At 39.0% G+C, this 27,016-nt stretch overlaps 6 protein-coding genes and 2 pseudogenes across 8 annotated transcripts; 5 read left to right on the top strand and 3 right to left on the bottom strand.

Annotated features, from left to right (window-relative positions):
• The first annotated feature begins 1,553 nt into the window (after positions 1-1,553).
• LOC103938296 lies at positions 1,554-3,911 on the top strand (annotated as a pseudogene).
• Positions 3,912-4,675: 764 nt separating this feature from the next.
• On the top strand, positions 4,676-7,170 carry LOC103938286 (protein CHAPERONE-LIKE PROTEIN OF POR1, chloroplastic). Its single transcript, XM_009348295.3, has 5 exons — positions 4,676-4,896; positions 5,012-5,103; positions 5,652-6,034; positions 6,741-6,817; positions 6,897-7,170. Exons 1-5 carry the CDS (start codon positions 4,838-4,840, stop codon positions 7,045-7,047), a joined length of 762 nt encoding a protein of 253 aa, XP_009346570.2. The 5' UTR covers positions 4,676-4,837; the 3' UTR covers positions 7,048-7,170.
• Positions 7,171-7,926: 756 nt separating this feature from the next.
• On the bottom strand, positions 7,927-9,587 carry LOC103938280 (tetraspanin-11-like). The gene is given in 3 exon segments (XM_009348284.3): positions 7,927-8,190; positions 8,193-8,277; positions 8,937-9,587. Coding segments are annotated over 3 exon segments (813 nt in total). The 5' UTR covers positions 9,441-9,587; the 3' UTR covers positions 7,927-7,966.
• A 1,073-nt stretch (positions 9,588-10,660) lies between these two features.
• On the top strand, positions 10,661-13,805 carry LOC103938270 (enolase 1, chloroplastic). Its single transcript, XM_009348276.3, has 7 exons — positions 10,661-11,247; positions 11,861-12,168; positions 12,263-12,417; positions 12,511-12,828; positions 12,925-13,071; positions 13,165-13,215; positions 13,346-13,805. Exons 1-7 carry the CDS (start codon positions 10,823-10,825, stop codon positions 13,409-13,411), a joined length of 1,470 nt encoding a protein of 489 aa, XP_009346551.2. The 5' UTR covers positions 10,661-10,822; the 3' UTR covers positions 13,412-13,805.
• A 139-nt stretch (positions 13,806-13,944) lies between these two features.
• Positions 13,945-16,490, bottom strand: LOC103938260 (plant cysteine oxidase 3). Of its 2 annotated transcripts, XM_048589702.1 has the most exons (6): positions 16,326-16,490; positions 15,251-15,402; positions 14,991-15,147; positions 14,484-14,684; positions 14,264-14,382; positions 13,945-14,187 (listed from the first exon to the last, which is right to left on the bottom strand). In XM_048589702.1, the coding sequence occupies exons 1-6, from the start codon at positions 16,441-16,443 to the stop codon at positions 14,095-14,097; spliced, it is 840 nt and encodes a 279-aa protein (XP_048445659.1). In that variant the 5' UTR covers positions 16,444-16,490; the 3' UTR covers positions 13,945-14,094. The 2 variants fall into 2 exon arrangements, with proteins under 2 accessions (XP_048445659.1, XP_009346544.2); XM_009348269.3 differs by having other exon boundaries at positions 13,945-14,382; positions 16,326-16,488.
• An 854-nt stretch (positions 16,491-17,344) lies between these two features.
• On the top strand, positions 17,345-19,478 carry LOC103938252 (annotated as a pseudogene).
• Positions 19,479-20,065: 587 nt separating this feature from the next.
• On the bottom strand, positions 20,066-25,128 carry LOC103938223 (phenylalanine--tRNA ligase beta subunit, cytoplasmic). 2 transcript variants are annotated; one of them, XM_018645180.2, is made up of 19 exons: positions 24,968-25,128; positions 24,812-24,867; positions 24,612-24,718; positions 24,318-24,447; positions 24,114-24,229; positions 23,588-23,654; positions 23,252-23,293; positions 23,098-23,139; positions 22,816-22,892; positions 22,482-22,608; positions 22,230-22,397; positions 21,930-22,046; positions 21,724-21,843; positions 21,402-21,611; positions 21,137-21,244; positions 20,948-21,043; positions 20,779-20,862; positions 20,512-20,627; positions 20,066-20,403 (listed from the first exon to the last, which is right to left on the bottom strand). In XM_018645180.2, exons 1-18 carry the CDS (start codon positions 25,023-25,025, stop codon positions 20,559-20,561), a joined length of 1,794 nt encoding a protein of 597 aa, XP_018500696.2. In that variant the 5' UTR covers positions 25,026-25,128; the 3' UTR covers positions 20,066-20,403; positions 20,512-20,558. The 2 variants fall into 2 exon arrangements, with proteins under 2 accessions (XP_018500696.2, XP_009346499.2); XM_009348224.3 differs by having other exon boundaries at positions 20,541-20,627.
• Positions 25,129-25,300: 172 nt separating this feature from the next.
• On the top strand, positions 25,301-26,961 carry LOC103938233 (H/ACA ribonucleoprotein complex subunit 2-like protein). The gene is given in 5 exon segments (XM_009348250.3): positions 25,301-25,528; positions 25,668-25,737; positions 26,293-26,398; positions 26,602-26,721; positions 26,723-26,961. Coding segments are annotated over 5 exon segments (474 nt in total). The 5' UTR covers positions 25,301-25,392; the 3' UTR covers positions 26,765-26,961.
• Positions 26,962-27,016: the final 55 nt, after the last annotated feature.

Raw genomic sequence — 27,016 nt, 5'->3', positions numbered from 1 at the left:
TTCGGAATTATTATTGTAGATTAGCCTCGTTTTGTATGGTTGGAAGTGTGCAACCATAAAACTGATCCTTTACATACATACATACATACATACATACATACATACATACATACATACATACATACATACATCTGAGTTGATAGTTTACACATGAGTTATAGTTCTTCAACTTCCATTTTGTAGCCCAATATCAGCAAGTATTGGCATAGCTATCTTCCTCCTCTTCTCCAATGTGGATTTGGCAACTTATAAGAATGCACACTGCATATATCTTTAACTTAGCCATTTCTATCCGATCCTAGCGATCAAACAAGGCCTTTGAGTTTGTGGTTTTATTTTCTTTTCATATTTAGTAAAAAAATACACGTAACCTATCCGTATTTTTATGCACAATTGAAAAAAGTCTGCGAAGAAAAAAAATTAATTAATTATATCAAAATATTTTCAACATATTTTTAAGAGATGGCCGAACAATACTCACACACATTTTTACGAGTATTATAATACCGAGTATTTATTAATATTAGCCAAAATTTAACACTTAATTTCATAAGTGTTATATTTTATAAAAACTTTTCAAATATAGCAAAAAATTCATGTGATTTTTTGCTCAATACCGTTGAACAAAGTGTGAGGGGGCAAGGAGAGTTGGTAAATGTCATGGAGCATTTGCGGGTGTTGTGTCAACTAATTGAGTACATACTTGAAAATTTGCCGCTTATGTCTGAAACTCAATCGCTACAATTGATACAATATCGTCCCGTAAGAATATGCCATGTACAATCATCTTAGCATACATGATATTAGTTGAGGTTTCTAACTCATTGAAATCAAATTTCAATCTAATTATGCTTACGAATTTCTCTTAAATCTGTTGGAGAACAGAGATTTAAAACAATAACAGTTTTCACAAGAGGATCGTTCCAATTTAATTCTATCTTCTATTACCCGCAAATCTAATTAATCTGTAATTCCTATTAGCAAGTTCTGAATTATACCCGACCTCACAAACCAATCAAAACTAAACAACAGGGTGAGTGTGTGAAAATGCTGCTCTCAACAATGGGGGTGAGGGTTTTGCCATTTATATTTATTTGGTTTTCATTTTGAGGATATTTACGTCCATTTAAGTGAGTTTTTTTTTTTTTTTTTTATATATTTGAAAGTTTTTATACAAAATGATATTTACAAAATTGAGTGTTGAATTTTGGTTATTATTGATAAATAATCTATTATACCCGTATTTGACAAGCTATACTAGTTAGTTGGGTATAGCCTTAGTAATACTTAGAAAAATAGAAAGTGAGAGAGAAGAAGAGAGGAGAGGATCATATTCCCGGTCTTTTACTTAAATAGTTATTACAATGTATGTCACGTAGGACATCATTAGTTAATTGCAGATAGATTTGAAAGTCACGTCAACATCTTACATTGAGAGAAAGATAGAAAAAAATGAAAGAGTAGGAAAGAAAATGAGAGGGGATTCATAGGGGGATACTCCACTGCGGACAGCCATTGTATCACTGGCCAAAAGTTCCTTATGTTGTCCACTGATTTCTCATCACACAATAAATCTTTCTGATCCATCCAAAAAAAGAAGTGTGGACAAAACTCACTCATCATCTGCCACTCAGACTGAGTGAGAGAGGTGGCAAAGATGGCGGTGGAGATGGCCATCAGAGCTTCCGCCACCCCAAGACCCTCCCTGCCTCCACCTAAACTTCCTCTCAAGCCACCCAAATTTAGACCCACCTCTGTTTCCCTACCAACATCAACCACAATCTTCCTTTTAGGCCTTTTCACCTCCCCCATTGAAGCCAAAGCTTTCAGCCTCTCCAAGGACCAGATTGTCTCGTCACTCACTGAAGTAAGAACTGTATAAAGTTGTTTTCTTTGAATTGGGTTTGCCGCCAATTGTTCAAACTTCAAAGTTCTGATCTTTCTGGTTTTGTTGCATGAATTGGCAGGTGGTGCAGACGATTGATCAGATACAGCAAGTGGGTTCGACAGTTTTCGACCGCACGGCGCATGCTCTGGAATCTGTTCTGAATGCAGTGAAGCCCGGCATTGATGTGGCGTTGCCGATTGCGAAACAGGCCGGAGATGAAGATTGCTTCTCCGGCAAGATTGCCCAAGAAGCATCCATGCAGCCTGTTCTAAGTGCTGCAAAGGTTTTTACTTTAACAATTCAGTTGCTACTTGCAATAATCTACCCGCAATTTAGTAAAAAGCTCAATGAATTGCTTGATTTCAGAGCATAACTACACATGCAATCACAAGGTGGTTCGAACTTCGAACTGAGATTTGATTTCGGGTACCTGACTGTTGGATATCTATAAGCAATGCAATTTTCGTTTCTAAGACCTAGTAATTTTTCAAATGTAGTTGTTTTTTCTTTGTATAAGAGATATTAAGGGAGGGGGGATTCGAACTCGGACCTTGGATGCAAGGGAGAATGCTCTTAACCAACTGAGATACAGACCCCACTAAATATAGTTGCTTTAGGTTCATAATGGCAGTGACTGTTTTGGTGAACTTTCGATTTCACGTACATGATTATTTTTAAAATGCTTACAAGGTGTGTAGTGTTCATCTCCTAAAACTTGAAATTTTTTGGAAATGTAGTTGTTTTAGGTTCACTACGTCAGGATACAGTTTCATAAATATAATTTAGCCGGAAGCCGTCTCATTCATCGCTAGTAGAGCATTGACGCACTTCCATACAAATTTAGGTGAACAAATTGTAAGGTAGACTTGTGTACAAAGCATTCTGTTTACTCAAATTAAATACGCTGACTGAACGATTGATTTGGTCTCAGACGGTAGCTGATGCAGCAGGGCAGACCACCAAAGCAGTTGAAGAGGCCAAGCCCATTGCTTCATCAACTATCCAGACCATCTCATCTGCAGATCCTATCGTCATTGCGGGAACTGCTGGAGCTTTATTCCTCGCATACCTCCTTCTTCCTCCCATTTGGTCTGCCCTCTCTTTTAGCCTCCGTGGTTATCAAGGTATATAAGCTTATTACGAAATGGAATTGCTTCATGTCTGTAAAAGGGTGCACATATTTGAAACAACAATAAACAGTGATATCTCCTGCTTGAAATAGCCTGTAGAACCTGCACTTATGCACCATATCGATCAGTTTCAAATTCGAGTACTTACATTTAGAAGATATAAAGCGGATTGAGATTGCAAGTTTTGGTTCAGATGGACTAAATATGCTATGGTTTTGTGTTGTACTAACTCTAGGGTCGCTTACTCCTGCTTATATCAACAAAGAATTACCTTCTGATTGATATTGGACCAGAGAAGGACAAGGACAAGGCTGGCATTCCCCGCCTACCATCGAGCGCCAAAAGCAAAATGATTGCCATTCCGTGAGTAACTTCTCCCCGGCATCCTCAACCCTCTAATTTGTACCTTTTCTGCATCCCATTTATGAACTCTTCTTCGCCTCTAATAGTTTTTCTATCCAGTTTGGAAGAACTACGGAGCAAATTGAGAGGCCTCGTCAGAAACGCGAAGAAAGTAGAGGCAGAGATAGCAGCTCTCAAGAATTCTTACCTCAAGAGAGTTAACAAAGGCTCCAGCATCATGATGCTGGACTCGTGAGTTCTTTCGTATTAAGCCCCAACTCTTAAAATTTACTACCGGATCATATTAAGTAGCTAAATTACGACATTACTTTTGTTCTTGTTTTTGTTTCGCGTAAATAGGTACTCGGATTAGGAAGAATAGTTGCAAGAGCACTCACTAGTCTATAGGCTTTAAGAACTGTTGGACAGTAGCAGATGGGTTCTCAGGAAGCAAGGGATGGTTACGGAGCCGTTTAGACGCAGATTCGTACAATTTATCTTTCGCCGAGGTCCTTTCGCCATCAAGAGTCGTCCCAGCAGCGGCTAGACGTTTTGGCACAACCAGCACATCCGCAGAGTCTGGTCGACTTCTTCCTGGATCCGACTGAGTAGCTTCTAAATCATTTCTTGTGTTTTTCTTTGATCGATGTTAGTTGGTCTATTTTGTAATTCAATTCTGACCTCTATATATTCTAGTTTCTTTTTTACAAACGATATTGATGAAGATGAATTAAACTCAGAACTTTGGGCGCAAGAAAAATACTTTTAATCATATGAGATATAAATCAATCCGAGCGTGTAATAATTTTAATACAGACGATGATATTTAATAATTCTTTGAATACTATTTTGAAGTGCGTAACGAAAATAATTTGATGATGTGATAAGTAATGCATTTTGAAGTGCCTTTCTGGATCTAGCGTGTTTGGATCATTCTTGAAATTGAAGCGCCTCAAAGTTTTATTGCCATCGAAATCAAGATTCATAGTGGACGTCAACGCATTGAAATCAAGATTTATAAGGTAAAGTGAGACGCAAGCTGATTTTTAGGTATTAAGTGACACATATATATATTTTTTTAACAATCGATATTAGGGTTCAAATTCGTCTCTAACTATAATCGAACTTAAAATCTCTCACTTACAAGTGAAGAGGAATACCACTAGACCGTGGTACTAAGTGATTAAGTGACACATTTTTAATTACAAGAGTATCGTGAGACTAAAATTGAGATTCGAGGGCGTTGATGTAATAAGCCAAACAAGGGGTGCGCACTGCGCTTAGTAATACAAGGTAGTAGGGGTCGGCTTTCCCTGTTGAAATACACAAGGCAGCGGATATCGTTATTCCTCTTCCATCCCCAGCCACCACCAAAAGCCCGTTTCAGTTGCAGCTTCGGAGGCTGTTTCCATGACGTCAAACCACCATTCGGATTAGGGTTTTCTCCGTTCGCAGACTTCCCCGAGAAACAAAAATCATGGCCTCCCTCTCCGTCTCCTCCCCCAATTTCACCACCACTTTCCTCGGCCCCAAACTGTACTCTCTCTCTTCTCTCTCTCTCTCTCTCTCTCTCTCTCTCTCTCTCTCTTTCCTCTCTGTTGATATGTGTATATATGTTATTATATCTATTGATTTGTCTATTTTCTTGCAGTAAATTTCTCGAAAATTCGAAGAAGCTGCGAACTTGTTGTTCCGCTGTACGAGCTCCTAGATGTGCTGCTGCTGCTGATACGTCTTATGGAGGTAAAGTTCATTTCAATCTTTCTCCAAGTGAAAGTTTTTAGCTCTTTTTATTGTAATTTGGGGAATTTTTGTTATTCATTTGTTGCCTAAGACTTAGAATTTAGATTGTAGGTTGGGGCAGATTCGTGGCACCAATTTTTTTTACACAACTTGGACACATTTTTGTGGTGCCAACTTTGTAATGTATTTTAACGATCTAAACCGTCTTTTGTAGTAAGGATAAAAGACACAAACTTTTGCTTCTGCTAGTTCAAATTTAGTTGATGGCAATTGGCAAGCAAAGTTTTTGTGAGCATCGAAATTCAAGTAGTTGTGTGTGTCACTTTGCTCTTTGTCGTCCATCGGATGAATTGGCAGCTATCCATTGTGCTATGTGGTGAATGATTAAAACGCGAGCTTCAAGTAGTTGTGTGTCCATCGAAAGCCACAAACTTACGTTGGATATGTAGTACCAGTGCTTAGTGGTTTAATATATCTGCCTTGAGAGTTCCTCCTGGATAAGTAGACGGCTCCCCTTTGCTCATTTCCCATTTTTGTTGCCTCTGTAGGTAATGCTCCAAAATTCCCTAGAATCAGTGTTTGGGATCCGTATAAACGTCTTGGTGTGACCTATGATGCGTCTGAGGAAGAAATTTGGGGATCGCGCAATTTTCTCTTACAACAGTATGCTGGACATGAAAGAAGCGAAGAATCAATTGAAGCTGCTTTTGAGAAAATCCTGATGACCAGCTTCCGGCAGAGGAAGAAAACAAAAATTAATTTGAAGAGCAAGTTAAAAAAGAAAGTTGAAGAGTCTCCGCCATGGGTTAAGAACTTGCTCAATTTTGTGGAAGTTCCACCTGTTGAAGTTATCTTTAGAAGATTGTTCCTCTTTGCGTTCATGGGTGGCTGGAGTATCATGAACTCAGCTGAAGGTGGACCTGCATTTCAGGTTTGTTCCAAATTTTCTGTAGTGATTGACAATGCTCGAATGGCCTTTTATCTTTTAATCACACCTGATGCCATTTTTATCATTTTCTGTTATCCAAGTGAAACCTTCGGTCATAATAATTGAATGTGTAGGCTAATATTGGCTTGTCCTTAGTGCATTCCTTATTGGAAGCGTCGATTTAAAACTTGTTTTTTTGTGACTGATTTGTGCAAGTTTGGGGCAGAACTTTACTCTCTAGTTAGACATTGTTTATTTTTTTGCTTTGCTATTCTTAGATCCTTTAAGCCTTTCATGAAACATCTTCGTTTGTTCACAATGTGGATGATATCTTTGATTGAGTTGCATTCATCATATGATGAGCGCCAACGGTTTGGAATAGAATATGGTAGTGGCATTGTGGCAGTCTCTTTGTGAAGCATGCCTTGCTGACACAATTAGACTTTAGATAGACCTTTCTCGACGTACACAGCAAATGCCTACCTTCTTTTGCTGAATCCAACATTGGTATCTTTATGTCGTTTTTCTCCCGTATCTCCATCTTTCCATGCTTTTCTATCATAGATTCATACTATTAAATGCACCCTTCCTCGTTGTTGATATTTGATTAAAACACTATTATTTGCATATAAGTACTCAGAAAATAGATTACGCTGTTGGTGCCCCTTTTTTGGGAACTTGCAATCAATCGAAATATTTGTTACTGCAGGTGGCGGTATCCTTGGCAGCTTGCATCTATTTCCTCAACGAGAAGACAAAGAGCTTGGCCAGAGCTTCCATTTTTGGGTAAGTTTGGACAGTAGCCATAGTTATCTTGCCTTCTTCCCCCACTCTTCTCGTTACTTACACCTTTCCCCTATTGCAGACTTGGAGCTCTCGTCACTGGTTGGGTATGCGGTTCGGTTTTGGTCCCAAATATTCCATCAATGCTGTTACACCCGACTTGGACCCTCGAACTTGCAACCTCACTCGTGGTATATCTGTTCTTGTTTCTTGCTTGTACCTTCCTCAAGTAGTAGAACTCAAATTATTTTGTCAGGTTTCCTTCGTTTAGAATTCACATTTTTCTGATAGTTGTGAACTGAGCCAAAGCTTGTATGTTTCGTTTTAATGAATTACAAGTCTGCCACTTCAATTTACTCCCTAACGCTATATTTGACCCAATTTTTCGTCAATTGGCATCGTGTGTGAGAGATGCGGTTCACTTTTGAGGATAAACCCGTTTATCCAGTATCCAACTTCCATCTCTATTTCATCCGAGAAAGGGAAAGCCGCGATTCAAGACGTAAATAGCCTACTGGGCCGGGTCTTGTTATATTGGGCTCCAATATGGGCAGATTTGGTTTAATTTGGAGAGAGAAACCCATTATCATCAGCCATAAAGAAAATAGACGGTGTGGATAGCGTCAAAATGGTTGCCACATAAAAACGGACGGTGTCGATAACATCAATAACATGAGTTCTCATGCCAATATAAGGGACTCTCTCACCCTTGAACTATAGGGATAAAGATTGCACGTCCCCAACAACCAAGGAATGTGTGTTGTTCGTTTAACTGCATATTGGTATGCAAATTTATAGAAATATCAATAGATATATCGATATCGATTGCATTCAACGAAAATTTATTTTTTATTTATTTTTCTATATTTCACCGATAAAAGGGTGAAGTTTGCATTTTACCCCTTACCCATATCCATCATTGATTTCTCTTTTTGGCGTATGCATCAAATTAAAAGACTCTTTCACGTGAACAAACCAAGCATGTACTAATTAAGTAATTAACTAATCAAATAAGTACTTAAAACCAATGTAAACAACAGCACTACACGCACCTAGATAGCTAGGATCAATCCTACACGATGATAAACAACATCTTAGTATGAACTAATACTACAGCTGGATGGATTATCTATCATAATTAGGCTAATCAAATCAAGCGCCGCCTCTAAATTTGTTGTAAGTACTGAAGCGATTGTTCTTGGTAGCACAGCAGCCGACGCAGTAGATGAGAATCACCAATACAATAACACACCCGTTAAATATGGCCAAGTTCCTCCACTGCTTCCTGATGTTTGCCAGCACCCCTCCCTTGCACGACTCGCACTCGTAGCACAGCTTCTTCTGCTCGTTGCTCCACGTTTTGCAGTCGCTGTCTCCGACTGCCGGCCTTTTTTAGGAACTTCCCAGAACGTCGCGTTCTTGTACTCGAATCCGCAGTAGGACGGCGGCTTGCAGCAACCAGACTGATCATCGTATAAACATTTGATTAGTTAGTCCAAATTTTATGAGCAAAAATCATTGATTAATAACACATCAGTACGTAACGCAACGTAGACGCTCAAACCCTAACAGTGCATGCAGTCCAAAATGTAAACCAAAATCCAAATTAATTTTTTCATTCAACAAACGACGTACGCTATTGTCGTTGTGTTACTAAAATAAATGCAAATCACGACTTTTAAATTGATAATATATGTGAAGCAAAAACATTAAAAAAATAAAAAAAATTAGTCACTCATTTATTTGATTATATGGTCGGACTCGAACTCTATAATAATTTATTGAGTTAATTTTGGAGTAATCAACCAAAATAAATAAACAAATCCAAAAACAAAATGGTGATTAATTAATAAACATTTTGTAACAATTTTGTACTCTAATTATTTTTTGACAAATGATAGGCAACTTTACTCTAAATTCTATATAATTACAGAGCGTATTCACCAAAACAATCACTAATCTAATTAACTTCAATAGTGACCCAGTGACACTACTGATATATTTTTTTTTGGTCGAGAATATACAAGTGTATATATACGTATTGAATCAGACCCAAAATTATATAATTAAATAATTAAGTTAATTAATAAATTAAAATTAAAAATCGAGAAAAATAACTAACCTGTATAGGAGACAAGTTTTTCTTGTAGAAGTCGGCCTGGGATTCATGAACGTCGCCGCCAAGACTCTTGCAAATCTGCGCATCGATCAAGCAACTCTTGATGGGACCCCAGTTCTTATCATTCACCACGTAATGCTGCATCCAGTGCGAGAAGTCTCCGCTCTTGTACTCCTTGTACCCTCTCCCGGAAACCACCTGCCCTATCCCCTTGTTCGTCACGAGAATGGCGAACACGGTGAACACGATGAGCCCGATGATGACCACGAAGACAACGATTAAGTAGATGTAGAGGAGAGAGTTGAGTCGGCAGCAGGAGCCGATGAGCCCTAGAAGGGACACCACGCAGAAGAAGATGCCGCCGATGATGAGCGGAGTTTGGAGAACTTTTTGGCAGTGGGTGCCGCCGTGGATTTGGAAGTAGATCCCGGCCCCGATGGAGGCGAGGCCGAGGAGAAGGAAGAGGAAGTTCAAGATCCCCACCACCGCGTTGCTTACGCGAAACATTGTTGGTAATGGTATTCTGAAAACTAAAAACGAAATGATAGAAAACAAGAAACCCTAATTCTCGATTCGACGGTGCTTGTTTCTTTTGAAAACTGAAAACAAACAATGAGAAACGAAGAGAGGCAGAGGCAAGGGAAAGGAGGACTCGTTTTTTGTGTGCATGCTTATCTGTTTAAGTAACTGTTTTATAGGAGTTTAATACGACGTAAACGGTTGCAATTTTTGGTTTTTTAATTTTGAATGGGTGTCTCCCAATGGGACTCGGTTTTCGAATTATTTACGGATTTGGGATTCTCACGTTGCATCGAGTCCGTTTGCGCGTTTTCGAAAGTGGAGGCAACACGTGTCGAGACGAAAAATAGGACACGTCGTGTTTACCGTTGCGGTTAACCCTGGGAGTCCAAATTTTGAAAAGGATGTGTAAAACTGAGTCAGGCACGTAGTGAAACGCCTGCAGTTTAGAGGGAGACGGTTTGATAGTGCGACGTGAACCAACGTGGAGATTTCAAATATTTTTTACATAATTATTTTCTATGCATAAATGAAAGTAAATTTTTGTTTGCAATAGAAATTTTTGTACATTAGGTGGCGTTGTCAGGATTCGACTATTGGGAGCCTCAGTATTAGAGGTTCAAGTTTTTAATAGAAATAGAGCACGAAGCAACAACAACAAAAGTGACATGTACCAAACATTCAAAAGGTCATCGGAAGACCTTTACATATATATCTCTCGTACTCCGGATGATCTTGGAAATCTGGGATTACCTTGATCCCAATGTACATCCGCCACTGGTTGTTAGAGTTTCCTCTATTGCATTTGGAACTTGGGTTATCGGGGGTGAAAAGAGAGCAAGGGTTAGTAAAAAATCTAGAGTACACAACTCATTTTATGTAAGTTTCTCTCGAGGCAGCAGATAAAGTATTTTTCTATTTGAGAAATTTTGTTTATTTTATCCTTAGTTTCAAAGATAGATAATTACAACTTTACCCTCATTATATTGGGTTGTGGCCCATAAGCTGATCAATGCCTTACCAACTTCTTTTTCGGCTTGGGCTCAAAAGTCCAAATTTAAGTTGAGCGGGACCCAAAATATTTAAAGTAGTTAAACGGGCCCCGCATGCCACCTCAGATCAGAACCCACGCAGCACGCACGTGACGCACAGCCCTCTACCTTCCCCTCCTCCAAGCTGGCTGCTTCCGTCTCAACGTCCAAACGACACCACCAACCAACCAACCAACCCACATACATTATATTCATCGCCTCCTCGACGGATTTTCCCACACTTTCTCACCACTTTAAATCTCTCCCACCAAAACTTTCTCACCCTCCAAACACTTTTCTCTCTCTAAAAGTCTCTCTCTCTCTCTCTCCAATTTAAACATGGCTCTAGCTACCCAGCCCACCACCAACCTCCCCCAAAACCCCTTCCTCTCCTCCAAACACCAACCCAGACCCCAGCAGCTCCCCACCGCGGTCCCCTGCCCGGCCCGGCGTCGTTCAGGCTCCGTCCAATGCTCAGTCGCCGTCGCCCCCACCGCGGCCTCCAAGGTCGCCAAGGAGTACAAGGTCAAGTCGGTGAAGGCGAGGCAGATCATTGATAGCAGGGGCAATCCGACCGTCGAGGTTGATCTGGTCACTGACGATCTGTATCGATCGGCCGTGCCCAGTGGCGCTTCTACCGGAATCTACGAGGCGTTGGAGCTCAGGGACGGTGACAAGGCGGTCTACGGCGGGAAAGGTGTGCTCACTGCTGTGAAGAATATCAATGAGATTTTGGGACCCAAGCTCATTGGCGTCGATGTCAGGTTAATTAAGCTTAATCATTTTTGTTTAATCACTCTTATAGTTAATCCATTTCTTAATTCTAGTTAGTAATAGTTCAGCAATGGATGTTAGAAAAAGTTCACTAATTTTGGTAAAGTTAAAGAAAAGTTTACTAAGGGACCGTTAGGAAGCCCATCGGGGACGGATTTGGATCCTCTCCTCTCGCTAATAGAGAGGATCCTCCTGACCAATCAAATTCAATGTCCACAGATAGAAGGTTCGTTTAAAATTATAATGATTGTAACCGTTGGATAAAAATCTAATGGCCCACGATGATTGGTCAGGAGGATCTCTCCATTAGCTCAGGAGAGGATCCAAATCCATCGGGGACTTCTATCGTAAGCACTTATACTCGTAAGTGCTCTTGCTCGAAGTGATTTTGTTAGAAGCATGTCGGAATCTTCACTAAAAATTCAAGTGCTTTTCAAGAAAGCACAAGGATTTGTCCTTTCAAATGGTGTCTGAAGCATTTTTGGCTGCCTGAAAGCAGTTTTAGCCATTCCAGAAGCTGTTTGATTATGTTTATATGAATTGTTGAGGCGTATTTGTTGTGTGAAGTTCTGAAATTTTTGCTCTTTGTTTCATTTTTCCAAGAAATCAAAATGAGGTCGATGCACTTATGCTGGAAATCGATGGAACCCCAAACAAGTCGAAACTGGGGGCCAATGCCATTTTGGGAGTATCTCTGAGCGTGTGTAGAGCGGGAGCAGGAGCAAAGGGAGTGCCATTGTACAGGCACATCCAGGAAGTGTCGGGAATAAAGGAGCTCGTTATGCCAGTCCCTGCTTTCAATGTGATCAATGGAGGCAGCCATGCTGGAAATAATCTGGCAATGCAGGAGTTTATGATCTTGCCCGTGGGTGCATCCTCGTTCGCTGAGGCACTCCGCATGGGTAGTGAAGGTTAGTCAGATTTGTTATTCATTTCCGGCCTATGAACGCTTGACTTGTTATCGATTAGTGAGTTTTCAGCGTTTTTTGTATTTGCACGGAACAGTTTACCATACACTGAAGGGAATTATCAAGGCGAAATATGGACAGGATGCTTGCAATGTTGGAGATGAAGGAGGGTTTGCTCCCAATGTGCAGGATAACAGGGAGGGACTGGTTTTGCTCATTGATGCTATCGAAAAGGCTGGTTACACCGGAAAGGTAGGACCATAGTAGGCGTTGGCATCCTTTTTCTCTTGCAAATGAACTTATAGTAATGTGTTATGTGGACTCACAGCAATGTCAATGATGCAGATCAAAATCGGAATGGATGTTGCAGCCTCAGAATTTCTCACTAAAGAAGGGAAATACGATCTCAACTTTAAGAAACAACCAAATGACGGAGCCCATGTGCTCTCTCCTCCGAACCTTGGCGAGCTGTACAAGGAGTTCATTAAGGAATTCCCGATTGTGTCTATTGAAGATCCATTCGACCAAGACGATTGGAGCTCGTGGTCTTCACTTCAGTCCTCTGTTGATATCCAACTCGTCGGAGATGACTTGTTGGTCACAAATCCAACAAAAATTGCTGAAGCCATTCAGAAGAAGGCATGCAATGGTTTACTTCTAAAGGCAAGCATTTTTAATCGCAATTGTTTTCTGTTAAATGGTGACAACCTTGTGATTTGAGTATCTTGATCGAGCTCATCTTCTTCCTCTGAATTGCAGGTCAACCAGATTGGCACAATAACTGAATCTATTCAGGCAGCACTCGACGCGAAGGCTGCAGGTTGGGGTGTCATGGTTAGCCACCGGAGTGGAGAAACTGAAGATAACTTTATCGCTGATCTTTCCGTTGGTTTGGCCAGTGGACAGGTTTGTTGGCTAATCCCTAAGTTATAACTATGCTCTCGATTATTCGACTTCATTTGTACACGAAGTTGACGGATTTCATTTTGTTCCGTATAGATCAAGACCGGAGCTCCCTGCCGGAGTGAGCGGTTGGCCAAGTACAATCAGGTAAAAACTGGAACGATTCCATTCCCCCAAAACCATCAACTTATGACTTGTTTTCCTTAATGTGTACAAAGCATTAGAATTGAAGAGTGACTGAAATTTTCTCTTTATCTGTGTTTTGATTTGGATGCAGCTTCTGCGTATTGAAGAGGAACTCGGCAATGTGCGTTATGCTGGCGAAGCTTTCAGATCTCCGTAAGCTTCGAAATTTTTATCAGATCATTCATCCAAGTCATCTAAGCATCCATCCAATTCAGATTTCCTGGAAAATCTACACAAACTTTATAGAGGTTATCAAGTTAGTTGTCATTAGGGTAGTTCCATGTGCCGAATTCTGGGCATAAGACATCGGGCTTCTTCGTCTTCAATCCAAACATCTCGGTCAATAAAGAAGTTGCTGATCTCGATCAATCATCTTCATGAGTTTATATGGAACCGGTCAAACGACAGGCATCCAGTTCAACTTGGTAGTTCTTGTGTGGCTTTGTAATGTAATGTACTGTATTATATTTCAACTTGTCGACTAAATCTTGCAATGTTTTTTAGAGGCATAATAACATCATTTACCTTTGAAAGTGTTTTGAGTTCCCAAATCGCTTTGTCATTGTAACGACAGCATTAACCATCGGAGGAGTGTCCTGTGATGTGTTTTCGAGTGTGGACGTGACCATGTTTGAATGGCACAACATAGCATCACGAACATAAACTCAAAGAGAGAGCTTCACTAATCGCTAATATTAATCAAGATCCTTTGATGCATTCAAAATAACTTCTGTAGCAAATTAATCATCACAATCACAACTTCGCTGAGTTAGTTATGAAGGCTAACACAGGCAAGCAAGGAGGGGGACTGCGGGATGACTTGACTCAATAAACTTGACATCATCGTCTAACAACATGCTCTTTTATCAATTCGCTTCTTGGTGCCTTGGGTACCTCGTTGTTAGCCTTCTGTGGCCAACCGCAATGGAATGCCTAAGCCAAACCAAACACAACAAGAAGCATGAGCTCGTTTAGTGATCATCACTAATGATACGGGTAAGAGTTAAACCTGAATAGACGGCCCTGTGTAATTTCCCAAGCGCATATAAAGATTATCTGGTTCTGTCTCAGCAAACCATGCATAGTCCTCTTCTCTACCATCCTTTATTTTAATTCCGTTTTCTGTAGCTGCAGTTTTCAGCAGACCGCTAAACTCATCAGTTTTTCTATTCATGCGGATTAAGTTCACGAAGGAAAGAAAACCCTAAGTAGAAATCAAAGTTACTTACCAAAGGTAGTATACGGGTAGTCACGGTAGTAGGTACATTTTCTGCCTGCATCTTCTCTGTAAGGAGGAGTGAGAATGTCAAGAACAGCACAAGGAGTGACCGCCGTGAAATTATGCAGATTGCCCCCACTCCTTGGATACAAAACTGATGTCCCACATGGTGCTGTTAAAACCTTGTCAACTGCCAGCTTCGCCAATCTTACTACATTGGAGAGCAATTTCATAATCTCATTAGTTCTCCCGTATTTAAGCCCTTGAAGTATGAAAATCATGAGCATCGCATACAGTTGTATATCTCGCATGAAACCTAGCTTCTTGAAATCACTACAACCGCCATTTGTAACCCTAGAAACTCAGATCATTCGCCATGCTCACTGTCTACTATATTTTCTTAACAAATAAAGGACAATCAGAAACGACAGTAGAAACTCTCATCATTCGACATGCTCAATGTATATTGATAATCATCATTGTAAGTACGTACTGAATATTACATGAAAAAGCAGACCTGGAAAGTAATTTGGTCCCTTGATCTCCTGGGCAGGCTCAACCCAATCATAAGATCTCACATGCAAAGAGCCATAAAGAACTTTGCTAAAAACAGTCATTCCAGGATGGTCATGAAGCGGAATAACTGAGGAAGTAGGAAAACAGAATATACACATCTGCATAAAATCATTTGCTCAAAGTGAGAGTATAAACTTCAGAGAGCTTTGAATATAACGAAGAACCAAAATTCCTTATCGAATGGTAACTTAATATGCTTACCGTAAAACTGTCACCTTCATACATATCCAAGTACGTTATTGGTTGAGCCCACCGAAAAACTCTTTTTAGTTGGTCAAGTCCAACAAAACCAAGCCCTCGATCATCATCCTGATTTTCCTCTTTAAGCCCAACATCAGTAGGAGACATCGCATCTGTGAATTCAAAAGAATATCAGAAAATTAAGACAAATACTATCATATGGTGTATCCATAACGTATAGGAACGGTGAATTATATTGGAGACATTGAGTATCCTGATCTTCTATTTGTTATGAAGGAACTGAAACTGTCATCACCTAAGAGTTAGGCCTCAAGATCTTTCGGCTTCATGCGTGTTTTAAGCAGGAATCCGACTAATGTGCATAAAAGACACGTATTTATCAACATAACGTATGCAACAACAAAAGACAAAAGCAAAGACATTATTGTCAATTAATTAACCAATGAGACATTCCACATTCCTTATGTAAACTAAACGGAGCTGCTTCCTGTTCCACATACACCGGTCCTTGCAAATCTATATCAGTGGTAGCGTCGGTCTCAAGTATCAATAAGCAACAAAGCCCTATCAACCAAGTCTATATCATCAAAAAAAGGAAGAACAATTGCATCTTCGCTGCAAATGGCGAGAAGACGAAAGAAATGCGATTCTTGATCCAACCGGATTTCACCCCGATAAGCAATCCAGCAACAAAGTTAGCACTTTGGATTTAAAATCTTTCTTTTAGAGCTGAAATCGCACTTCCAAGACCAACAATGCACGCATTATATCACACAAACATGCTTTGCAGGCAAATTCTCACTGCTAAATTATATATCAGATTCAATGCAGGGCATTCCTCCATCATGAGGTAAACTCGGTTAATTCTGAAAAAAGGTTACTTTGGACTGTAATTAGTGAAAAATTCTATATATTCTTACAATTCACCAAAACCCCACAAAATATATTACTCAATTCTTCAATTACACCACCAAAACAAGCAAACCCAATTTCAAAGTTCCAAACTTTTAATAAATTACGTATCAGATGAACAATTTAATTAAAATTTGAAAAAGAAGAACTTATGAGAAGGTACCGAGGACAGAACGGAGCTTATTGATAGCCGGAGAAGAAGGGGGAGGACACCCTGACGGCGTGAATACCGTTTGGCAGAGCTCGTAGAGAGCCTGAACTTTCGAGCTCTTCCTCGTCATGCTTGTGTGGCTTCGAAACGCAGTAAATTGGGTCCGTTTCTGTAAAAACGTCCGGATCTAACATGTAGCTTTCTGAAATTTTGGAAACATTCTGTGGCAACTCACGAATTACAGAAAAATTTGGGAGCGAGAAAAGTTTGTGTTGCGGAATGTACAAATTGTAGGGGTCTTTTGCGGAAAGAATCATCTCCGGATCATTTCCACTTAATCCTTCTCATCAAACAATTCGGACTTTTAAAATTTGTTCAAACGGTTAAAAACATGAGCCCATTTTAAAAGTTATAATAACTTTAGTCGTTGGATCAAATTTCAAAAGTCTGGATTGTTTGATGAGAAAGATTAGGTGAAAGAGATTCGGAGAGAATCTATCTCCGTCTTTTTGTTCCAGTGAGTCGAGTTGCTCTCAAGTTAAATTTGGTATTCCGTTGTTGGTGAACTAAACTGTATTTCCGGCACACTAAAAAAAAATTTCTCATAAAAAGCAAGATAGTAACACATTGCCAGTGTGTGTAATATAATAAATAAATTAGCCAGCTCTCAGGTGCCTATTTGTGAAGAACACTAGCTTTCTTGTGTACCCGAGGATAGAGATCCACTCCAAATTTTATGTCTGTAATTCAAAAATCGAGACATCCAAACCATTTAAGAGAAACAAAGAGATCTAAACCGTTCAAGATTTTAAATTTTTGTACAATAAACTAATTGGAGGCTGTTTAATTAAAATTAAACAGTCTTAATCTCTCTATTCGCGGATCCCCACACATAGAGATTAGGAAAAAATTTATCCAAAGAGACCCAGTGTATTTTAGAATTACTGACGTGGCAAGACGAGTACACGTGTGTATAATACGGCTCGCTGTATCGAATTCTGCTATTATTTTTCATATTTCGAAATCAAGCCCTTCCCTTCCCGCTCTCCTCCGCCATTTCAGACATTTTGCGCGGGAAAATCCCTAGTGCGAATCAGGAAATCGAGCTGTTCTGTGTAGTGATTGCAAGTATTTCTGTGCATAGAGCTTGCGTGTGTCGAGAATGGAAGGCAGTAAAAGCGAGGCAGCTTTCAATTCGCTGAATCCGAATCCGCAGCTGTTCATCAACGACGTCTTAAACGTCGCTGATGACTTGGTCGACGACGCTTTCGATCATTTCCACAAGTAAATCTCTTTCCAATGATCATAATTATTATTTGTTGTGATTAATTTTCTTATTAGATTTGAATTTCTGTAATTTATTAAAAATTTTCTGGGTTTTTTTTTCAGACAAGCATCAACCTTTCTGAAAACTGAGGGCTCTGAGAAAGCCCAAGATATATCCAGGGTATAATTCTAATTTCTACTCTTCATTCCAAGGTTTCTCCTTTCACAAATTCTATGAACTTCTTTGCTTTGTTTTGTTTGAGTGAGAGTATTTGTCAACACATTTGATTATTTTAGAACAAAAGAAAATTGATTGAGGATCACAAAAGAAACTTGAACCCGTGACCTTTGAGTGACAAAGTAGCAATTTTTCCATTGCGCCAAGGCTTGCCCTCCAAAAGGAAATTGATTGAGGATTATAATCTTTGTATTCGAACTTAGTAAGAAGATGCAATCTTTTTCGATAATCCCCTGTGGGGTTTACTTGTTTGTTTATTTGTTCGTTTATTCCTCTGTAGGGTGTTGATATCATCCGCAAAAAGGTTCAATCAGATCTTGATAAGAAGCTGGCCGTCTGGGAGCAGTGCTGCCTTGACTACGTTTTTCAAGTTCCAGAGGGGTTCGACCCGGCCAAGGATGTACGTTCTTTTCAGTTTATTGATGCTTTCAGTTATGTTTTTATCCACACTCCGATTGTTCCGTTCTGTAAAGTTGTACAATTTGTTGTCTAAAGAAAGTTATTTTCTAGGATGAACCACCTGTCGACGCTTCTTTATGTCAAAATGCAATCGTTGACGCAGACCTGGATGCCGAGCTGGATTTGTTGAGGAATGAACTTACTGAGGTAAATACGATAATAAAGTTGCAAGAATATATCTTGTCGGCATGAAATTGTGAACTCCTTGACGTCCTGATTGACATATCTTTGATGGAATACGTGCGCAGGTTGGTAAGGAGAATGCTGCGCTGAATCGAGAGATCCAATCGTTAGAGGACAGTCTGCTTCCAGAGATCGTTGTTCTGCGCTTGTCAATGCGACCTTGCAACAATATGACCTAAACTCTTACCATGAGATGTTCCAGGGTAAGTAACTAAATACTTCCTCCAAATATGCAAAAATTTACTTTTCTTTAGCACCCATTTTTAACTCATGATATTAGGAAACATGGATTTACATATTTCCCTATGTTTTTCTCCCCGTCCTGTGTCTGAAACCTTCAACGAAGTTACTATGTTTACATGTTTGTACAATATAATGGAAGACTTGGCACAAAACTGAGCGCGATGGTTTTCTAAGATTTATACAGCCGACCCCACTTAACGCCAACATTAGTACTCTGTCCTGGAAATTTGAACTTCTAGTTGCTAGGTCGCCGATAGTGCCCGCATTACAACTTATTCCTTTCTTTCGTCGCTCCACATTTATATATGTTTTGCAGACAAATCTGCATTTAGTAATGTGCTAGGAAAATACATGCATTTAGTCATTCAAAGTTTGTATCTCGAGCTACGGTTTGAAGCATTGTAAAGATGAAAGGTTTAGTAGATTACGGGTTGATGCAGAGATGGTGAAAACAGCATCAGAACTTCGGATGAAAGTGGGCAAGCTGCAGACCGAAAAGACGGAAGAATCCGAAGGCCTTAAGATCGGTTGGATTAACAACGAGCACAGAGACCCGTCTGTGATGGAAATTCGCAGAGGTAATAGCTACGGAGTATCTTCGTCTTTAACTAGTGACCTTGCAAGTCGAACTTCGTTTTAGGGCGTTGGAGTTCCATATTTTGTAACGTTATACTCTGTTTTGCAGGCTTCTGCAATGCTAAGTTGGAAGATCTTGAAGCGTTTATAGCTCATATGAAAAACATGTGAGCTTCATGCCTATTTTTGTAGGTTTCTCGACGGATTTGAAATTTACACAAACTGTGAGCTATAACCCACGATTTGTCAATTGATTTTGCGTGAATTTACAAAACCACCACAAAGCCATTTTAGAAGGTACTTTTGACCCATTGTAAGCTTTTTAATAAGGAAAACTAATGACAAGAACTTGAAAACTTCGAATTTTAACAATAAATATAAAATAAAAGGTAAAATGAATAGTATTATAATTGACATTTTAGTATAAAAATATAATTTTTCATTAAAGCGAACAGTATCAAAAGCTTTTCGTTAAAGTATTCTTCTTAATATTCTCGACGAGACACCGTTCTGATTAAATGAAAAACTCGGTAAAAAAACATCGATGGAAAGAAAAGGCTGCAGCAATGTAGTAGGCTCTCCACCATTTTATGAAACTCAATATTTGTCCGACCAGATAAAACTCTAGCAATTCTTATCGGATGCATCCCCAAACTTCCTTATTCCCGTTGATTTCTGCAGCCATCCGATCCGGTTTGATAAACAAAAATCCGGAATCGGCGAACTACAAATAAATAGTATCGAGAGCTTTTCGTTAAAGTTACCGTAAATAAAAGAGGATGAAAAATACGTGTAAAATAATTTAAATAAATGATAAGCTTCAAACTCTCTTTAACATTCAGTACACAACTGCACTCGGCAGAGTCACCCGAAAAATTTGATGGTAAACCGAAATAAAAACACGATGATGCAAAACCAGTAGCCATCCGTACCCAAAAGTTAAAGGGAGAATAAGAGACTTCTACTCGACGTTACGGTTTGGCAACAAATAGTAGCTTGTATGAAACTATGAATGCATCTTTGTTTTTAGATAAATGTACCTGCATTTGTATTAAATCCTTCGTGCAGAAGAATGACCACCTCTTTTACAGTAGTCAGCTGCAACTAGGTGCCAGACAAATGTACCTGCAATTTTACCAAAAACAAGAGTTACGAAAATGAGCTCGGCAAAGCAGATGTGCATGCAATGCAAGAGAAGAAGAGAGGAAGATCTTAATTTAAAAAAGTACAAACCTATGCGAAGAATGAAAGACGAATCTTACATTTGTTGTTATAGAGAACTACAACAAGCTCTCAACGTTAAGTTCTACATAGGAGCACGGATCAGGAATGTCAAAGTTGTTTAACACCTGAAAAGACACAAAAATACACAATTAAGGTAGTAGAAATCGACTATCAATCGCGATTAACTCAAGCAGGAATGGGGAAAGTTTATACATATAGTACAGAATCTAATCCCGTAGCTATAGCCTTGTCAACAAATTAAGTTCCGATATGTACCTCAGGATGTAAAATGCCAAAAACTCCAATGCGCTTTCCTTTATAGATGATGCTCGCTTGTCTCCCCAGAAGAAACTCGGGATCCTTCAGGACATGTCAAAATTACATGTAACTCATCCATACCAACCCAAAAGAGCTAGCAAAAGACAAAAGTAAAAGATATACTCACATCTGAAGTCTCAATGAAGTATCCTGTATTGTCACCAAGAGGAACAAAAGAAGCCCCAACCGCTTCCATAATTCTGTCCACCAGGCCATGTATCAACTGCAGATCAGAAAGCAAAGGTAAGCAATATGTAATTATTACTCGTAAAGTAGGACAAACCAACAGTATGCGCCAGGATGTTCAGTATTGTACCTCTAACCCAGACGTAGCACCGCAGTACAGAGCTGCTAGTTGGCAACGATTTCTTGCACCAACATCTGTCTTCTCATCCAATAGTACTATATCACCCACTTCGAAAATCTATAACAAAATAAATAAATAAATGAAAAGTTACAATGTAATGTGAGTTATATCCATCCTTGCTATAATTCCTTCAATAACTTATCAGAAAAGGGAAAAAAAGTGCAACCCCAGAAGAGAAAATATATTGTAGAAGATAACTTTGTAACACATATACCTTTATGGGCTTCGGATGATCTTTGTTGTTATTAACAGTTTTCAAAATGCCAGGCATCAGACTCGTTCTGACAAGCTCACAATCAGATGAGCGGGGATTACCAATGACCACAGCCTTCGATTTGTCATCTTTACATCTTAACATTGGGAAGTTTTCTTTCCACGAGCCCAATATGAATGTCAAGACCTCTGTAAACCCATTCATTGCAATCTAACACAAGTTTGAAGCAACACAAAAGAAATTAGAATAAGCCACACTTCAATTAAGTATAAGGTACAACTTAAAACTGTTATGTATCAACTGACAAATCTTTATTACAAACCTCCGATCTGATGAGTTCAGTGAACTCATTCAAGGCTAGTGGCTTCAAAGAAACAGGCTCGCTCGTTGGAATATGCTTTCTCATTGGAATATTATTGAATCCATATGCAATTGCAACATCCTAAACACAAAAGAGTACTTTGTCAAGAAAAAAGGGGAAAAGAGTTTGGTTTATTAAGCCAGTGAGATCGCCATGACTAATTATACCTCCACAACATCACAAGGGTGAAGAATGTCACTTCTGGTTGGAGGTACAGATACAGTAATATTGTCAGATTTAGATTGCTCAGCATGCAATTGCATCCTCTTCAACAGACCAGTAACCTACACAATAATAAAGAATGATGAGAAAAGCAAAAGGATGCAGTATATCAACTAAATCTGCTATACTTCTGAAAACAGCATTATTCCTGCAACATATGATTACGCAAATAAAAACATTATTGGATGCAGTAAGCAATATTAAAGAATGAAAATGGAAAAAGTAACATGCGGTTATTGATATACCTCTTTTGCTTCCAAAGATACTCCAGCATAACTATTGACATAAGATAGAGAAACATCCATGTTGTAGATGGATAAATCAGGATAAACATGTGAGCTTCCATCAGAATATAACACTTCAACTGGTTCAATCTCAAATTTCCTTTCGCAATATGCTGAAAATGCCGTTACCTAAAGGAAAAAGGTTATGCCATCGTCCACTGACACGTGAACCAAAAACTAGGAAACAAATGCGTTATAATTTCAGGTTCTTACTATTGTGTTCAGAACAATCTTGGCCTTTGTCAAATCAGTGGCTGTACATTCTACGAAAACATTCTTTGTCTTTAATGTGATTGCTGAATGTGCACCATTAATAATGGGTGGTAAAGACAAAACAGTTCTGCCAAAATAAACGGAATATCACTTATCAAGATTTAAAGAAATACAAAGCCATATATATAGTTACCAACACTATGTTACACAAGCAGTCATTGAAAAAATCCCAACAAAGTTAAGCTCTTTACAATACTAGGAAAAGGGGAGGAGGTAGTTAAAAGATGATGAGAAATGTCAAAATAATCGATGTATGAGAAAGAAATTATCATACCTTTTGTGATCATATAAAACAGGAAACACAGGCGAGTTCTCTATTATGTGCAAGAACTTTTTCAGCTTCAAATCCGACTGCGAGAATACAATGGTAAAAACATGGATCACGATATTACTAGGTCATAGTAAAAAGGAAGTTATGGAAAAGATTTGTGCAAATTAGCTACTATGGAAATGGTTTCTAAAATTCTATTTGTTGTTTGGTTTGGACAAACTATAACCCATCCCCAAAAAGGGGAAAAAGAAGATAAAATTAAGAACCACCCAGTGAGGAACTCACTTTATAAAATTCCATGAGCTCATCTGCTCTGAAGTTCTTCACCTAATGTACAAATCAAAACAACATGATATTAGTGCTAACAAACTATTTAAAGAATCAGATTTATTACTAAATTTACAACTAATTGACAATAGCATAAAATTTAAAGAATTACCTGTTTCAAAGGCACAAAATTTATGCTTGAAGGTCGCAAAGCCTGAACATGGAAAGAGAATTGTAAGCCACAAGTAGTATTGGATTGTGTACGTGAAAAAGTACAATTAACAATCAAAGAAGAACATGAAAATACTTTCATTGAAATGCATGCTTGTACCAAGAAATCTTTGCTTAAGACAGAAATTTCTACTTTTCATTCCAAGAACCATAAGTTTCAATAAAGAATCTAAACCATTACCATAATTTTACAATAAAATCCAAAACCAAATGAACCTTCATAAAAGAAATCCAGAATATAATAATGTAGCAAAGTGAACAAGTTTCAAAAGCTCACTTCATATGTGAAAGGGGCTTGTAATGTGTCCAAGTCATGAGTCCCAATGGCAACTAGGGTTCTTCGCCTGTAAAATAGACAACAGGTGTAAACACTAGAGCTGAAAAACCACGGACGATCTTTGGACAAATGACCAGCATTAGCTCTTATCGTAAGTTGATGCATTCAGTCTGATTTGTCTTGCTATTCCTACCCTTCAAGCATTTAAATTAATTAATGAAATACTCTGATGTTTTATACTCTTATCTTAATCTAGTTTAAACTGAGTCATCCGTTTCTATGATAAACTTGAAGTGATTTATATCCTAAGCCGCTCCAATACAGCATAGCAAGACGAGAAAAGAAACAAGGATTCATCAAAGGGTCCTTAAGATCAGATGGATTGGCCTAGTCCAAGAGATAGGCGTGGAACATAATACAAATGAGATTGGCGCAAATGAGAACATGCCAAACTAAATCAAAAATCAAATCTATGAGTCAGAATAGATTACCGGCAGAATCAAATCTATAAGTCAGAAAAGATTACCGGCAGATATTTTGATGGAGCTTGTCTTGGAGATCAATGAAGCTGTTATAACTCGCTTCATCAAATGTTACACCTCTTAAAACAGCACAGACAACAAAGGGGCGAATGGAAGAAGTCTGCAAGCAGATAGACGCCTTTGTAAGCTCACCAATATCACCATCAACTAAAACCACCTACAATATGCCTTTCGCGTAATATAGTTACCTCTGATTTCACATGCATTTTAATCATCGACTCCTTACTAATGTTCGCCAACTTATACGTTGGAATGTCCTCTTGCCCATTGAAAACACGCAGCGATTGAGCAATCCCTTCGAGGCAAAGCAAATCGTATCTACATACAAATCAAACAACAACATTGTACTAAAACCCATGGAGTATGATAAGACATCAATTCACAAAACCAATCCGATTAAGTAAATTCTAGTTTCAAATCAAACAAACATTAGTAAACTCGTAATTCAACACAGAAAAAGAAATCGAAAAATAACAACGTACCTATTCGCCGGAACTTCGATTTTGTAGATAACTTCTTCGTCTTCGTCGCCTTTGCCGCCTTCATCATCCAAATGTTTCTCTTTCCGAATAATTGCTTTCTCAGTTGTCTACAAACACACAATAATCACGATAAATCAGATAAATTAAGCAAAAATTAAATTAAATTAAACAAAGATTAGAGGACTGTAAAAACTGCTTACAACGTCATCGAGCTCGATGCCGAAGTCGAAGCATAACTCCTCGAACTCCTCCTGAGCTGTCAGATTCAAATTCAACACCGCAGAGAGAAAGTGTGAATTTCGGAATTCACAGGTAAATGCATCGATTAAATGGAGAGAGAGAGAGAGAGAGCTCACTGTATGTTTTTCCTAGAGCTGCATACAGACGATCGCGGCCAACGCCGACGGTAGGCATGGCGGACGTTTGAGGACTCTGAGTCTCTCTCCGATGATGGCTCTTACGCAGAGACTGCCAGCACAAGAGAGATACGCAAAACCCTAAGCTACGGACTTTTCCGATGATATGCCTGTTTTTCTTTTTCTTTGGGCCTACTGGATTATTTATATTGGGCCAAAATTTGGGCCTTCTAGGTGCCTCTATTGGGTTACGGCCCAAATATGTCCATTGTTCAAGGCCACGCCGAGGCCCATAATTCCTTAAACCCTTGCAATAAAATGAATAAAACCCTAATCTCCATTGGCGTTTCTGCGAGACTCGGAAGAGAGTGAAAAATCCCAGTCTCCAGAAATCTTCAGAGAAAAAAAGAGAGGAGGAGAGAGAGATGGGAAGCGATAGCGAAGTAGAGAAGTCAGCGCAGAAGGAGAGGGAGAAGAAGAAGCTGCAGGCTCTCGCTCCGGTAGCCAAACCGCTCGCCGGAAAGAAGCTCTGCAAACGAACACTCAAGCTCGTCCGTAAAGGTATACACGCATACATACATACGGATATACGTATAATAATGCCTGTATAAATGTGTATGAATATATGCATGTATATAATGTGTATATAGATATTTTGCATATGGTTGAAAGTTTGATGATATTGTTGTTTTTCCTGTAGCTGCTGAGCACAAATGCTTGAAGAGGGGAGTGAAGGAAGTGGTGAAAAGCATAAGGCGTGGCCAAAAGGGGTCAGTTTTTTTTTTTTTTTATATCGATTTTATCTTTTTACTTTGCTAATTTGTATTGGGAAATCGATTTTATTGTTGAAAAACTGTATTGAATTGGAAAGGACGCACCTTTGTTAGGAGATTGAATTGGAAAGGACGCAACTTTGTTAGTAGATTTGAGGTTTTCGTTTGCATTTCTTCACTTAAAATGGAGTGCAGAAATATGGTTTAGTAAGGCATTGCGGTCGACTTATCCAATTTTAATGTGATTTAGAAGGCTACATTATGAGTATTGAGGGAAGTGTTTTGGAGTAGACTTATTGGGAGAGTAGGAACTTAATTGGAAATCTTTGTACTGTAGATATCGCGCAATCAATGTATTTATCTGTTGCAGAAATTCGGCTTCATCTGCTAGCTCTAGTTTTCTATGCATTTGTTGGATCATAGATGGTTGCTCAAATGCGGTCATTAGTTTATTAGTTCCTAGAGGTATAAGCGGCTTAGCATATCGACTGCGCTCAAGTTACTCTTATGAATGTTTTAATGATGTTTTGTATACCGTGTGCTGGAGTGCAGGTTTTGTGTTATAGCTGGGAACATTTCGCCTATTGATGTGATCACTCATGTTCCAATCTTATGTGAAGAGGCTGAAATTCCATATGTTTACGTGCCTTCAAAAGAAGTAAGTTTACGCAACACTATCTTTCTTCACCATATCATTCAACATGTCCTTTCTGTTCCTTATAGTTTTGGAAATTTACCTTATCAATTCATTGCACATTGTACATTATATTATGCAATATCTGAGCATTCATTAACGTTATCACCTATCGGGTTCATTGATAAAAAACGCTCTAATGCTAGTATTGTGAATCTCGTCTTCAGGATCTTGCAAATGCCGGTGCCACCAAGAGGCCAACTTGCTGTGTCCTGGTGACAACCAAGCCTAACAAGGGGGCACTCTCCCAAGAGGATGAAGATAAAATAAAGGAAAATTACGACGAAGGTTGTAGGAGAGGTCAAAGAACTTCACGCCAACCTTTTTTGAAGGCTGGGAAAAAACTTGCTCTTGTACCATCTTATTTGAGGTTTTTTCTTTTTGTGGCCTCTGAATGCCTGCCGTTGTACTTCGTTTTAGAAAATTTTAGAATGTGCTTGTTTTGTGTAACTACTGAAGTTGAACGTTAAGCGGAGTTGGATTAGATATGAGATCATAATTTAGCCGGCGATACAGGTTCTGAGTTATTCTGTTCTTATATATTCTGCATTTGTTATATACATTTGACCTGCCCCTGATAAA

Source organism: the organism of the source record quoted next, unplaced genomic scaffold (assembly GCF_019419815.1).
Source record: "Pyrus x bretschneideri cultivar Hongxiangsu unplaced genomic scaffold, Pyrus_bretschneideri_v1 Contig3, whole genome shotgun sequence".
In the NCBI taxonomy this organism is placed as follows: Eukaryota; Viridiplantae; Streptophyta; class Magnoliopsida; order Rosales; family Rosaceae; genus Pyrus; species Pyrus x bretschneideri.
Note: the sequence above shows the minus strand (reverse complement) of the source record. Positions and strands in the feature narration are given on the sequence as shown.

Bases quoted from the DNA above. Each gene is read 5' to 3' on its own strand.
- LOC103938223 (XM_018645180.2), bottom strand. From the start codon at position 25,025: ATGCCTACCGTCGGCGTTGGCCGCGATCGTCTGTATGCAGCTCTAGGA. The intron at 23,140-23,251 runs GTAATTCTTTAA...TTTGTACATTAG, and splicing joins ATTTTGTGCCTTTGAAACAG to GTGAAGAACTTCAGAGCAGA. The intron at 22,398-22,481 runs GTAAGAACCTGA...TTTTTCCTTTAG, and splicing joins AGATTGTTCTGAACACAATA to GTAACGGCATTTTCAGCATA.
- LOC103938270 (XM_009348276.3), top strand. From the start codon at position 10,823: ATGGCTCTAGCTACCCAGCCCACCACCAACCTCCCCCAAAACCCCTTC. The intron at 12,169-12,262 runs GTTAGTCAGATT...TGCACGGAACAG, and splicing joins ACTCCGCATGGGTAGTGAAG to TTTACCATACACTGAAGGGA. The intron at 13,072-13,164 runs GTTTGTTGGCTA...TGTTCCGTATAG, and splicing joins TTGGTTTGGCCAGTGGACAG to ATCAAGACCGGAGCTCCCTG.
- LOC103938260 (XM_048589702.1), bottom strand. From the start codon at position 16,443: ATGACGAGGAAGAGCTCGAAAGTTCAGGCTCTCTACGAGCTCTGCCAA. The intron at 15,403-16,325 runs GTACCTTCTCAT...TTGAATTCACAG, and splicing joins TAAGCTCCGTTCTGTCCTCG to ATGCGATGTCTCCTACTGAT. The intron at 14,383-14,483 runs GTAAGTAACTTT...TGAAAACTGCAG, and splicing joins CTACCCGTATACTACCTTTG to CTACAGAAAACGGAATTAAA.
- LOC103938286 (XM_009348295.3), top strand. From the start codon at position 4,838: ATGGCCTCCCTCTCCGTCTCCTCCCCCAATTTCACCACCACTTTCCTC. The intron at 6,035-6,740 runs GTTTGTTCCAAA...TTGTTACTGCAG, and splicing joins AAGGTGGACCTGCATTTCAG to GTGGCGGTATCCTTGGCAGC. The intron at 6,818-6,896 runs GTAAGTTTGGAC...CCCCTATTGCAG, and splicing joins GCCAGAGCTTCCATTTTTGG to ACTTGGAGCTCTCGTCACTG.